Source organism: Hemiscyllium ocellatum, chromosome 22 (genome assembly GCF_020745735.1).
Source record: "Hemiscyllium ocellatum isolate sHemOce1 chromosome 22, sHemOce1.pat.X.cur, whole genome shotgun sequence".
Taxonomy (NCBI): Eukaryota; Metazoa; Chordata; class Chondrichthyes; order Orectolobiformes; family Hemiscylliidae; genus Hemiscyllium; species Hemiscyllium ocellatum.
The window spans coordinates 60168925-60183574 of record NC_083422.1 but is presented as its reverse complement, the minus strand read 5'-3'; the positions used below and the strand labels follow the sequence as shown (position 1 = coordinate 60183574).

The 14650-nt window shown below is 40.5% G+C and overlaps 1 protein-coding gene across 4 annotated transcripts in view; it reads left to right on the top strand.

Moving 5' to 3' along the window:
- xpnpep1 (X-prolyl aminopeptidase (aminopeptidase P) 1, soluble) overlaps positions 1-14650 on the top strand; it is a 93310-nt gene that overhangs the window by 21226 nt on the left and 57434 nt on the right. For 3 of the 4 annotated variants that reach the window (XM_060842516.1, XM_060842517.1, XM_060842518.1), the window contains 4 exons: positions 4664-4788; positions 9213-9276; positions 12580-12684; positions 13559-13651. In XM_060842516.1, the coding sequence (XP_060698499.1) occupies positions 4672-4788; positions 9213-9276; positions 12580-12684; positions 13559-13651 (379 nt within the window). In that variant the 5' untranslated portion in view covers positions 4664-4671. Of the gene's footprint in view, positions 1-4663; positions 4789-9212; positions 9277-12579; positions 12685-13558; positions 13652-14650 lie in introns of those variants that run through there. The other variant, XM_060842519.1, reaches the window with a different exon arrangement.

The following is a 14650-nucleotide window of genomic DNA, read 5'->3' as shown; positions in this document are numbered from 1 at the left end:
AAAAATCACACAACACCGGGTTATAGTCCAACAGGTTTATTTGGAAGCACTGGGCAACCACCTGACGAAGGAGCGTCGCTCCGAAAGCTAGTGCTTCCAAATAAACCTGTTGGACTATAACCTGATGTTGTGATTTTTAACTTTGTCCACCCCAGTCCAACGCCGGCACCTCCACATTGTCAACACAGTTGAGAAGTGTAGCCTTTTACTGCTTTAGTTTCAGAATAAGTGGTGAAGAATCAATCCCAAACCACCTTGACACAGGTGCTGCAGCCTTGGGTCGTGGGTTTATTCATCTTTGACAAGGTGATAAGATCATTGATTTGCTGGAGTTCTCTTGAATAAGCAGCTCAGTACTTAGACTCCCATTATATTGGGTGCCGAGGTGAGCATGTGGCCCATTTCAACTTGATGAAGAATGAATAATCTATTAATAACTCTAAAATCAGTGATCTAGTAACTAATTTGAAATGGCAGGTTGTTATAATAGGAAAAGAGACAGTACCAATAGATCTCTGAGTTGTAGTATGCTGAAAACTGCATTGCGTACTTTGTCCATTTGAGGCTGCCATTTGCTCATGTACCAGTTAAGTAAGTCTGCTCAGAAGAGAAAGGTCTGAAAGAATCCACGTTCAACAGTACATGTAGTTCTAATTCTCCATCTCCATGGATGAGCTGTACATCTCTATGACTCTGAGCCTTGAACTGTTTCTGAACATGAGGCTTCACTAATGTTACTGGGATGCAAATGGACAGGTTTGAGTTGGCTGTCTGTGTTACTGATTGGTTGGATGTATTCCCTGTTGCCGTTAGGTGTGTACAGTCAATAGTGTGAAACAGACAGCCATTCTCTGCTGGGTTACATTAAACTTAGCTCTGTATTTGGGGAAATATATGGATGGCATTTTTGTTTGTTATGTTAAGGAAAGGAATGTGCATTTTGTGGCATCCTGTTCATTCAGACATGGGTTTTAAAAAGTATCCAATGCCAAGCCTGAATCATTCACCTGTGAGAGAGGGCGAGGCTGTACCTTCTTGGGAGTTGGCTGGTGACTGCACTGCAACAAATGATTTATCCTGATGTTAGCGAGTTTTGAGAAGATTATCCAGACGTTAATGAGTTTTGGTGCTAGTTTCAGTTTTGCTTTTGTGTAGATGCAGCCAAAATAAATAACATGATAGTGCTGAATTGAGCATGGAGATCAGTGGGAGTCTACTTTCATGGTAATGCTTCTCTGACCTCTGGGTGCCTGTAAGGCTCAGTGACCTTTTTCAAAAGATGCTACAGGGTGTGTCCTCTAGCATCACACTCTGAGGCTGCACAACTGAAGTTTAGCGAAACTTGATGGCTAATTGAAAGATCTCTGATTTTCCTCATTTTAATTTTGTTTTTACCAAGCAAAAGTTCAGAGGTGATACAATTGAAGAGAGAATAAAGAAGGAGCAGGGCTCCAAACTCTGTTCCAGTTTTTGACCCAGTCAGTGTGTACAACAGGAGCATTCAAACGACCTGTAGTGCTGCTCCATTCAGTCACCCGCAATCCTGGTAATCTTTTGTCAGTTTACATTAAAGAAAATGCAGCTTAGAAATGTGATTGATTCTGGTCTTGATCTATTGATGTAGTTTGTAGAACTTGCCTCTGAGTCAAAAGACTATCAATTCAGACCTGGATCCAAGACTTGAGTCTATTCCAGCTGTACTGTTTTGAGCCAGTGCTAAATTGCCTCTGAAACTGTGTTTTGGCAAAGATTTTAAGTTTTATGGCTGGTTCTTTGCTTGCTCAGCTGACTCAAGTGGTGTTGTCTGAAGGGAATTCTCCTAATGTCCTAGTCAATATTTTGAAAATCTAAAACTGTGTGTGACAGAACAGATTATTTATTTCACTGCTGTTTGTGTGTTCTTAATGTGCACATATTTGTTTTGAAGTGCCAGGTGTTTTGTTTCAGATGCAATTTGATTTGTCAAACAACTAGTCTTGAAGAAAATCACACTTTATTCATACACTATAGTTAAAATACAACAAAGGAAAGAACAAATTAGAATAACGTAACTCTGTTGGAGAACTTAACAGATTAATAGATTATTTAACTACTAAACAGTAATTGTTTCAAAATAGTAACCTCAAGTAAACACACCCTTGGCTGAGGCAAATTCAGTAAAATTGATTGTCTCAATTCTAGCAGCAGGAAGAGAACCCCAGCTTTTAGCTGTAACAGAAAGAGGAAATTCAGCTTCCACATCCAGCTTCAAGACTCCAACAACTGCTACTGAGAAACTAAAACTGAAAATCCTAGCTCTTTGGGAGCTTTACCCCACCCATTCAGGCTGCTTCTATTGTTCCAAATTTAGAAATAAAAACCCAAGGCCTCACAAACTTTATTGGATTCAAACAGACAGCTTGGAACCCCGTCTTAAAACCTCTCTTCAAAAAAAACCCTGGACAAAATCCTTTTAAAGCCATAGTCTCATCACAGTGGGGTGGGGTGGCTGAGTGACAAAGCAAAGGTGGAGATTCTGTTCATAGATTTTAGTTGCAGTAAGGTAATCATTGATAAATCTGTCTCTGCTTCAGTCTAAAACAGCTGACTTTGATTTTACAGCATCTGTAAAATGATTATTTAGTGCCAAGTACTTGTCAGCATTTTCACATAAACGATTAGCTAACAGACAGAAGTAACAAATGACAGTGTAGTTACCCTGAACAAGTGACTGTCCCAAAATGAAGGTGATTTTATCTCTGATACACATAATTCTAATCTTGTTTATTTAAAGAGTAAACAAGGGCAGCAGGGTGGCTCAGTGGTTAGCACTGCCGTCTCACAGCGCCAGGGACCCGGATTTGATTCCCACCTTGGGTGACTGTCTGTGTGGAGTTTGCACATTCTCTCCATGAATTGGCTAAATTGTCAGTAGTGTTCAGGGATTCATAGGTCGGATGCATTAGTCAGGGGTAAATGTAGGGGAAATGCGTCTGCATGGGTTACTGTTCAGTGTGTTGATGTGGACTTGTTGGGCTGAAGGGCTTGTTTCCATACTGTAAGGAATCTAGTCTGTAACCCAGCCCCTTTTTGAATGGTTTTATAAGAAGAAACGTTTTTTTTGTTGCTGATGTATGAAAATCATTTTTGTCAAGACTGTGGGGCGGCCCATGTCAGGTGCCGAACACCCTTGTTCAGGTTGAGGCAGAGCTGAGTCCCAGACTGTGACAAACTGCTGCTTGCCTTTGGAGAACCTGAGTTTGACATTCAGTTCTAGTGTGGCACAGTCTAGCTTTCATTTCTTTGAGTGTTGAAGTGGAACTTGAACCTCTCACCCCTAGTCCGAATCAGTCGTGATAGTTCTGTCATAGAGTCACACACCACAGAAACAGAGCCTTTGGTCCAATCTGTTCATGCAATTATAATCCTAAACTAAACTAGTCCCACCTGCCTGTGCTTCAGCCCATGATCCTCCAAACGTTTCTTATTCATGTACTTACCGAAATGTCTTTCAAACATTCTAACTGTACCAGCATCCACTACTTCCTCTGGAAGTTCATTCCATACACAAATCACGCTTCATATAAAACAAAATTGCCCCCATGTATTTTTTAAGTCCATTTCCTTTCACCTTAAAAATATGTCCCCTAATCTTGAAATCCCCAATCCTATGGAAAATACACCTGCCATTCAGCTTATCTGTATTCCTCGTGATTTTATAAACTTCTATAAGGTCATCCCTCAATCTCCTATGTTCCAGTGAGAAAATTCCCAGTCTATCCAGTATCTCTTTATAGTTCAAACCCTTCATTCCTGGCAACATCCTGATATATCTCTTCTGATCCCTTTCCAGCTTAATAATATCCTTCCTATAACAGGGAGACCAGAACTCTGAACTATACTCCAGAAGAGTCCTGTAGAACCTTAACATCCCAAATCCTATACACTGTAGTCAGAACCTTCAGCAATGAAGCCGATCGTGCTAAACGCCTTCTTAACCACCCTGTCTGTAAGTCACTGAGCCTAGCTGACCCTTATCTTTTTCAAGTGTGTATTTTGTGTAACATTTCTTTGACTCATTTTTGCTGCAGGTTGTTTAAGATAATGGAACATCTTAAGACTCCGGTAGATTACTTTGGGCCTGATGCAGTGAGATGACTATAATTTTGCTGAAATTAGCACCTATTGAAGGAAATGGGGTCTACTGGCATAAAGCTGCTTGTCTCCTAACCTGCAATCCTCTTCCTGACCTCTCCGCCCCCACCCCACTCCGGCCTATCACCCTCACCTTGACCTCCTTCCACCTATCACATCTCCATCGCCCCTCCCCCAAGTCCCTCCTCCCTACCTTTTATCTTAGCCTGCCTGGCACCCTCTCCTCATTCCTGATGAAGGGCTCTGGCCTGAAACGTCGAATTTCCTGTTCCTTGGATGCTGCCTGACCTGCTGTGCTTTAACCAGCAACACATTTTCAGCTCTAAAGAAAAGGAGAAAATAATGCTGAAAGAAGTTGCTTTAAATGAACTTTTATTTACTTATTTAATGGTAGTTGGTACTCTGATTTGACTTAAGGATAAACAAATCCTGCATTTCTGTTGTGGACCCTTGCATTTATAATCAGCATTGTGTTGATTTGCTGCCAGACTCTTGGTCTGATTAATTGCTGTGTGTCCCGTGTCTGTAGGTAGAAACATGCCTGTGAAAACCACCACTGAGCTGTTGAAGCAGCTGAGGCAGGTGATGAAGAATGCCAGCAGCTTGAATGAACCAATCCAAGCTCTGATTGTACCATCAGGAGACAATCATCAGGTACCTGCACTAACCACTTCACTCACCTCTCAGTACAATCACTATATTAAAGCTTTAATTTTGTGTTTAATGTATCCCTAATTTTATTTCATTGAGTGTTAGAAGTCTTGTGCAGTAACTCATAATGTTTTCCTGGTTTAATTTATCACCTGTTGAGGTTTTATCTGTGGAAGACTAAAGACTCAGGTGCAAGATTTATTTTCCATATTTTCTGTTGAATAGAATAATTGAATTGTACAGTACAGAAGAGGCCCTTCAGGCCATCACATTTGTACTGCCAAAAATATCCATCAGCCCCACTCCCCTTCACTGTTCCACAGCCCTGAATGTTATGACACTTCAAGTGCTCATCCAAATACTTTCTAAAGGTTGTAAGGTTTCTCTCCTCATCTCCCCTCCCAGCCAGACTCTCACCATCTTGGTGAAGAAGGCTTTCCTGAAATCCCCTCTAAACCGCCTGCCTTTTAATTTAACATCATGTCCCTTGTCATTGAGCCTTTGACTGACATGTTGAGTATTTGTATTTTGTTTTCATTGTCTTTTGCTTTCTCAGCCTTTCTCTTTTTCATTCTCCCCCAATCCCCATGTAAGTGTCTTTACTTGGTAGTCTCCAGTATATTAGGGATGACAGTTAGTATTTTCCCTATAAACATTTTGTGACTGTGTTTGTTATTGCTTTGGCCTATAACATGGCACAGGTGGGTATTTCACATTTCTTTTTCACCCCCAGCCATGACAGAGTTTGGTCACATTGTGACCCTTAAAAAATGACAGTGTTCACTTTTAAAACAGCTTTGACAAAGGGTCAGTTAGACTCAAAACGTCAGCTCTTTTCTCTCCTTACAGATGCTGCCAGACCTGCTGAGATTTTCCAGCATTTTCTCTTTTGGTTTCACTTTTAAGAATATCGGCTGGGTTTGTGCTAAGTCTGATAATGGTTTAAAGTCTCGATTTCATTTCCAAAGTACACGGCAAATCATCCTTCAAATACTGAATATATTTCTCAGCGTAAATACCCCTTTCCAGATTTATGTTCATTTTAGAATCGTGAATATACTGATAATATATTTTTGATGCTAATTTTGTTTCTCATACAATGAAACCTCAGGCAATTTATAAGCTTAAATGCATATCTCCATTACTTTGTATTTATCATCTTTTTGAAAAGAGACAAATTTATTTCAGCTTTTCATCTTGCATTCATCATGCCAATTCACAAGAAATGACAATGCAAAAGCAAAACAAGATTTATACCGTGGTACTAGAGTGCTGATTGGTTGGCAAGTCAGCTCTGCTTGCTAGAGATGTTTCCATGGAGACGGCACCAGTTAATGATGAATAACTGTTAACTACCAAGGTTTGTTTACACATTGATACAGGCTAGTGACTCTGATTGGTCAAGACAATATCCGAAGACATGAACCCAGAATGGCTGTTCCCTGTTATGCTGCATTGAAACAGATGTTGTTTGTATACATGTTCATTTTGTCTACAATAAACAGGACCCTGTACATTAATGTATGTAGCTGCTTTACACTTCCACAATTCCAAAATCGGTTGTCAGTATAGTTCTTCACACACTCAGATTTATTTGGCAAATACTGTCCATTTGTGGGTTTGTATCTAATATTAAATGCTGTGTTGAGTTTTGTAGGCATTGGTTGGTTAGATATGGTCAGTACCTTGATTGTTGCACACAGTTGAAGGAACATGCTTTTTTTTATAATCTGCCTGGCTTTGGGACATATGGCTTTCATACATAACATCACATTGCCACTGAAATTCATACACCGTATGACTCACAAGTGTATTGCCAAATCAGAGCCAACTTGTCTTGCGTAAAATGTAATCAAAGCTTGGCAGTTAACTGTCAGTGATCATTAACTGGTGCATTCTCCATGGTAACATCTCTACCAAGTAGCACTCACTTGCCAACCAATCAGCATTGTAGTACAACGGTATTAATCTTGTTTTCCCTTTGCATTGTTATTTCTTGTGAAACTGCATTTTGCCTCACAATGCTTCTCTCAATCTTGCTAACCTTCAGTAGTCACCTCTTATACAATATACATGTTACCTTCCTTTGGTATTTCTTGTGTTTTGTCGTGATGAGTATTAGATAAAAAGCTTTGAAGCAATGTGCTCTTTTTCAGCAATGCTGATGTTCTGTACAGCCCAACAGCTATTCATGGAATTTTTAACTAGATCTGGTTTTGATTTTGGAGTTGATCCACTGTGAGGACTTAACTATTGCAAAATCTCTGGGCATTCAAGCAAGGCAAAACTGAGAAAACGTGGAAAGGGCTAACTTGGGCTTTTTGGGATCAGACTGCCAGGGACTTGATTAGTCAAACCAAATCACAGGAGGGCCAACTATTCTTATATAAACAAGAAGGTCTTGAGAATACTCAGTCTTTCAATATTTATCAAAACTCTTACTCTGTTTTCATATTTTCTGGTTAACGTTCTCTCAAACTATAATTTTTCTCTCATCTGTTTCACCATATATTCTGTCCAATTTCTGACCTGCCAACTTTCTTTGTCTAGTTTATATAATTTTCTCTTTTAGCATTGTCCTTCACCTTTCTAGTTAACTGTTTTTGGTGAACCTATCAAAATTGTTCTTGCTCATTGGATTGTATTTATTCTGTGTGTTCTCAAATAATCCCTTATATGTTTGCCTGTCTCTGCATAGGTTTACCTTCTAATGTAATTCTCCAATTCAGTATAATCAGCTCTGCTTTCATGTCATCGTAATCACTTGTATTTAAATTTCAAAACTTGGACTCATTCTTTTCACCCTCAAACCCAATCATGTTATGTTGTTTTAAATTGATTCATGGGATTTGGTTAATGTCTGTCCCTAATTGCCCAGAGGACAGTTAAGAGTCAAACATGTTGCTGTGGGTCCATAGTCACATCTAGGCCAGACCAGGTAAGGATGGCAGTTTCCTTCCCTAAGGAACATTTGTGAACCAGATGGGTTTTTCTGATGATTGGTGGCAGTTTCATGGTCACTATTAGCCTCATACTTCCAGATTTTGTTTTAATGAATTCAATTTCCATCATCTACCATGGTGGGATTTGAACGTGGGTCCCAAAAACATGAAGAGTCTAGTGATAATACAGATAGACAATCCTTTATCTGAAATTGTTGGGCCCCGCTGTTTTTCAGAATTCAGAATTTTTCGAATTTCAGAATAAGGGACAGTTTGATGGTGAAATGTTTTAAAATATTACCGGAGGAGCAGACTTACTAAGTAAATCAGGCCTTGAGAGAAAATTGAGGCTTACCAGGGCTGAGCCATGCACCTCCATGTCGCATCTGAGTGACACGCATCGAGTGGGTATTAACTTGGGTTGTACAAAGTTAAAAATCACACAACACCAGGTTATAGTCCAACAGGTTTAATTGGAAGCACTACCTTTCCGAGCGCTGCTCCTTCATCAGGTGGTTATGGAGTACACAACCATCTGATGAAGGAACAGTGCTCCGAAAGGTAGTGCTTCCAGTTAAACCTGTTGGACTTTAACCTGGTGTTGTGTGATTTTTACTTTGTATACCCCAGTCCAACATTGACTTGGGTTAACTGTTTGCACGCCAAACAACCTTGTTAATGAGAAAAGAACTTCACAAAATGCCTTCGGATTTCAGAGAGTTTTGGTTTTTAGAACTTTGGATCAAGGAGTGTCTACCTGTACCATTAGGCCAATGCCTGTCCTAAGTTTGTTGTCAGGTTTAAATTAGTAAACTCAGTCTGTAAAGAGACATCGTTGCTGCTACCTACATGTGCCTGTGCCTGCACGATATCACAGTCAGCTCCAGAAAATGCTGTTGTAAGAAAGTATTCCGAACACATTCTGTAAACTCCTCGTGTCAGCTACTTTTTAGCCCTTCAGATTTTTCTAGTTTCTTGATTCTCAGTATGCCAATCTAACAAACACTCAAAATTTTTTCAGTTATTCCTTAGTGTTCCACCCTTCAGTGTGTGGTTACTTCAGTGTGTTCCTAGTTCCTAAACTAGTTTCCCTTTGCAGAATTTGTGTTTCTTGAACCACAAGGCAATGTTCATATTATGCGTGTGGTTCTGGAATGAAAAATGATCAGCAAATGTCCAAAGCTAAGCTTATTAGTAAGTCCACAATATTCCTTAGGAAATTGGCCTTCTGCATTTGGGAGTGGCTTTTGTTTCTCAATAGGTCCATTGTTTGAGCTTGATCTTAATAAAGAGCTGAAGAAGGGCTTATGCTCGAAATGTCGATTCTCCTGCTCCTCTGATGCTGCCTGGCCTGCTGCGCTTTTCCAGCACCACACTTTTCAACTCTTTTGACCTTACAAGCAGCATCTGACCTTTTGATAATGGCCCTAATAGCAGAGTGTCACCCTCTGAGATAACTACTTTGCTAATTTCTTTATTTTTTAGAGTGAATACATTGCTCCTTGTGACTGCAGGCGCGAGTTTCTTTCAGGATTTGATGGATCGGCAGGTCAGTGTTAGTAAAGAAAAATAGGTATGAAAGGGTGTGTTCCGAACCCCGGGATATGTGTTTAATCGATTCCTGAGCAACTGTGTTCTGTAAATGTCTGAAATTTGAATATTCAGTATATATATTCAGTAATTCTATTTGGATTGATACCCATATATTTGCATGCAGTTATCATAAATATTTGTATATATCTCATTGCCTCCCCCCCTTTCAATGGTAAATATTACTCGTGCCTCAGCCCACCCACTGTTTAACATTATATTAAGTCCCAGTGTCATACAGCACAGAAGAGGCCCTTCAGCCCCTCGGGTCTGTATTGACCTATCTACATTGGGGTTTAGATTAGAGTGGTACTGGAAATGCACAGCAGGTCAGGCAGCATCCGAGGAGCAGGAGAATCGACATTTGGGGCAAAAGGTCCTTCATCAGGAATAGAGGCAGGAAGCCTCCAGGGTGGAGAGATAAATGGAGGAGAGTCTGGAATGTCCTGCCTGGGACGGTAGTGGAGGCAGGAAACCTCAAAACCTTCAAACCCCCCCCCCCCCCGCCCATTCATCTCTCCACCCTGGAGGCTTCTTGCCTCTATTCCTGATGAAGGGCTTTTGCTTGAAATGTCGATTTTCCTGCTCCTCGGATGCTGCTTGACCTGCTGTGCTTTTCCAGCACCACTCTAATCTAAACTCTGCAGCATCTGCAGTCCACACTTTTGCCTGTCTACACTGGTCCTACTTTCCAGGATTTAACCCATTAGCTTGAATGTAATGACATTTCTAGTGCTCATTCCAGTACATTTTAAAGCTTTTGAGGTTTCCTGCCTCTACTACTGTCCCAGGCAGGACATTCCAGATTCCCACCAACCTCTGGGTCAGAAACACTTCCTGTTCTTCACCTTACAATTATGCCCCCTCACTACTTACCCGTCAGGGGATCAGCTGCTTTTTATCCACCCGATTCTTGTCCCTCATGATCTTACACTCCTCAATCCCCTGCAACTTTCTCTGCTCTAGAGAAAACAACCTGAGCTTACCCAACTCTCTCTGTAGCTGAAATGCAACATCCTGGTGAATCTCCTCTGCACCCCATTCAGTAAAATCACATCCTTCTATGGTACTCCAGCAATGGTCGAACCAAATCTCTGTCCAGCTCCAACATAACCTTCCTGCTCTTATAACATATGCCTCAACTGATAAAGACAAGTCTCTCTGATTAACCTCGCCTGCCATCTTCAGTGACCTATGGGTTAAACGCTCCACAATCCATCTGTTCCTCTGAGCTTCCTAGTGTCCTGCCTTTCATTAAGTATTCCCTTACCTTGTACTTCTAAATTGCACCACTTCATTTTTCAGGGTTACATTTCATCTGCCATTGATCTAGCCACCTGACCAACCTGTCTATGCCTTGTTGTAACCTAAGAACTAATTCCTCACTATTAACCACTTGGTCAATCTCTGTGTCTTCTGCAAACTTACTCATCACCCCCTACATTCTTATTTATTTTGCTTATATGTACCATGAGCAATAAGAGACCCAGCACCAATCTCTGCAGTCTGCCACTGGACATCGGCTTCCAGTCACACAACAGCCTTCTACCACCACCCACTGTCACCTGTGATTAACCAATTTTGGATCCATCTTGCCAAGTTTCCCTGATTCCATCTGCTTTCATCTTCTTTATCAAACTCCCATGTGGGATCTTGTCAAAGGCCTTGCTGAAATCCATATGAACTACGTCAACTTCAATAATCTTATCCACACATCCAGGCACAAACTTGAAAAATTCAATCAAATTTTTTAGGTGTGACCTCCCTCTGACAAAGCCATGCTGACTACCCCTGATCGAACGTTGCCTTTCCAAATGGAGGTTAATTACCTTCTTCAGAATTCTCTCCAATAGTTTTCTTACCATTGTTGTGAGACTGACTGGTGTGTAGTTCCCTGGTTTATCTCAATCAACTTTCTTGTAAAGTGGAACCACTTTAGCGGTTCTCCAGTCCTCTAGGACTGCCCTGTGGCCAGAGAGAAATTACAAATTTGTGTCCCTATATCTTCCCACCTCATCTCCCATGGCTGCCTGGGATACTGCTCATCAGGACCTGGGGATGAATTCACTTTTAAAAGCACCAAACCTTTAAAGTCTCTTCACTCCCCATGTTAAACTGTTAAGTAAAATATATCATTGCTAGTATGCCTTTGTTTTGCTAATCTGAATTGCACATACAAATAACAATCTAGAGTGTTAGGTTCTAGGTACAGGCCATTAAACTTCTTATTATTTTCAAAATGCAAAAAACCCAGGTATTTACGAAACGTATGAAGCCACAAAGAACACTACTTAAACCAAAAACTTGCTACACAAAAATCAAAGTATATTAATGGTGATAACTGCACTCTATTCTAAATCATTAGTTATGTTAAAGATATTCAAAATATAGTAATGCGGTTGTTAATGTTCTTAACCAAATGTCTAAACTCAAATTTCCTCTGCACCTTTGACTTATACTCAAAGAGATTTCACACAGATATTTGTCAGAAATTGGATAGTTGACCACTTTATCTGAGCACTATTCTAAAAAGTTTCTTTGTCTTTCTGCTCAATTTCAGTGAAGTTTTCATATTAATCATTGACTCACGTGAGCACTGCTAGTTTCTTAAATGAGGTCCGTTGTGTAGGAACTCTCCTGGGTCCACTTTGATTCTGAACTTGTGTATCTATGAACGCTCTCTCTTCTCAGCATGTCATTCCTAGAAGTTCAATGCAATGTTCAGAGCGTCCTTGAACTATCAAAGCTTTCTGAACCATTTTAGCTGAATTCTGCAGAGAATTGTTCCCTGAAGCCAAGCTTCTTGAAAGAGATGTTCTCTGCAATAATCCTCTTGTTTGTATTTTGTTTTTTTATATTGTTTATCTCCCAGGCAGCTTAGTCTTATGATCAGGAAAATATTGTTTTTTTTTACAAGATATCATCTAGAGAAACCTAGTTATTGAAGAGATCATCACAACATAAATTTCGGGTTTTTATTTTTGAAAGATATGTGTGCTATCATTCACATAAGAGGAGACCATTGAAACTAGTAAATCTGTTCCACTCAGCATCCATATTTATTCTACCAAAACTTTCATCCTTTCCTCACACTACCACCTGCTGGACTTGCAAGTCAAGGAATGGTGTGCAAATATTTCCCAATTTTCTGTTAACTTATTTCAATGTGACTTATATATGTAACGTCCATGAGAATTCTGATTCTGATTTAACTATAACTGGTAGAGAGCATGCTGAGCCGTTGTCTTTTGGCTGTCTGCAGGAACTGCGATTGTAACTGAGGAACATGCAGCAATGTGGACAGATGGTCGTTACTTCCTTCAAGCCTCCCAACAAATGGATAACAACTGGACCCTGATGAAATTGGGTGAGTGGATACCTAAAGCATTATCTCGTGGCTGTGAAATTAGGTTTGTGCATTTATTCTTATTTCACTCTTGTTAAATGGTGATTCCAGTGGAATCTGTAAATAAGAGCATTTTTCATTCCTTAACAATTTGGTTTCTACAGCACCAGCTAGTTTTACTTGAATAATTCCTCATGCATCCATTAAACTGAGATTTTTGCAAACTGGTACAATCACAGAATACAGGAGGCCATTTGGCCTATCCTACCTAGGCTGATTCTTTGAAATTATAGAGTCATAGACTTGTACAGCACGGAAGCAGACCCTTTGGTCCAACCCGTCCATGCTGACCAGATATCCCAACCCAATCTAGTCCCACCTGCCAGCACCTGGCCCATATCCCTCCAAACCCTTCCTATTCATATACCCATCCAAATGCCTTTTAAATGTTGCAATTGTACCAGCCTTCACCAATTCTTCTGGCAGCTCATTCCATACACGTACTACCCTCTGCGTCAATTAGTTCAATGTTTTTGTCTTTTACTGTAGCTCAGGCTTATCAAATAGTAATGTGAAGTATGATAACTTTACCTTTTCTTCAATTCTACATTGTGCATTTATTACATTTTTATATAATCTGGGAATGTTACAGCGGAACTTGGAAGGAAAGTTTTTGTTTTGCTGATTGCAGCGTCTTATTCTGACTGTAAAATGTTTACAATGTGCCTGTCAATGCATGCTGACAGTCAGGTTGCTGTATGTTCTCCTCCTTTCAGGATATTTGTCACACTTCATTGCCAAACCAGGGTAACACACAAGCTATTTTTCACCTAGATGTGTGCCAACAACTGATGGAACCCTTTATTTCTGAAACTGTTTCACTCTTGTGTTGTAGGTCTGAAGACCACACCTAGTCAGGAAGATTGGTTAATTCAGGTACTCCCGGAAGGCTCAAAGGTTGGCGCAGATCCTTTTGTTTTAGCAGCTGGTGAGTGCTCGGTAACATTGTAAGAAGCATCATATCTTTCTGTACATTAATGTTTCTTCCATTGTGTTAAAGGTTAATTCAGTTAAAAATCAAAACGAGATGTTTGTTAACCAATTGACATACATTGTCAACTCATCTCTCTGTGAAGATAGTCATCTCTCTGTTTTTTTGAGAAGCCTTAAGTTTAAAAATTAATCTTTTAGGCCTTTTTTTCAGTTTGATGTGTGACACAGAAGTAGGATAAATGTTTTCCTCTGTCTTCTCATTCGATAAGCCTTTAGGCAAGAACTCCTATTTGCTTTTATGCACGATTTCAGCTAGTTTAGTTAAGAGTCAGAGTTAATTTTGGAATGGAAATATACAAACCCTCATGAACAGCGACCAAAATAAACAACTGTGTGTGCTAAAAATTAGAAACAAAATGAGAAATTGCTGGAAAAACTCAGCAGATCTGGCTGCAACTGTGGAGAGATACCAGAGTTAATATTTTACATCCAGTGACCATGCTTCAGAAGTTTAATATTGATAATCACTTCCCTGAAGGAGACAGGTAGCGCAGGCAAAGGCTGGCTGAGGGAAGAAGGTGGTATTATGCCTGGTTCCTCAGAGGAATAAAAAATGAGGTCTGCAGATGCTGGAGATCACAGCTGAAAATGTGTTGCTGGTCAAAGCACAGCAGGCCAGGCAGCATCTTAGGAATAGGGAATTCGACATTTCGAGCATAAGCCCTTCATCAGGAATGAGAGAGAGTAGCCAAGCAGGCTAAGATAAAAGGTAGGGAGGAGGGACTTGGGGGAGGGGCGATGGAGGTGGGATAGGTGGAAGGAGGTTAAGGTGAGGGTGATAGGCCAGAGTGGGGTGGGGCGGAGAGGTCAGGAAGGAGATTGCAGGTTAGGAGGACGGTGCTGAGTTGAGGGAACCGACTGAGACAAGGTGGTGGGAGGGGAAATGAGGAAACTGGAGAATTCAACACAGAAACAGACTCCTCCCTCCCCTTCC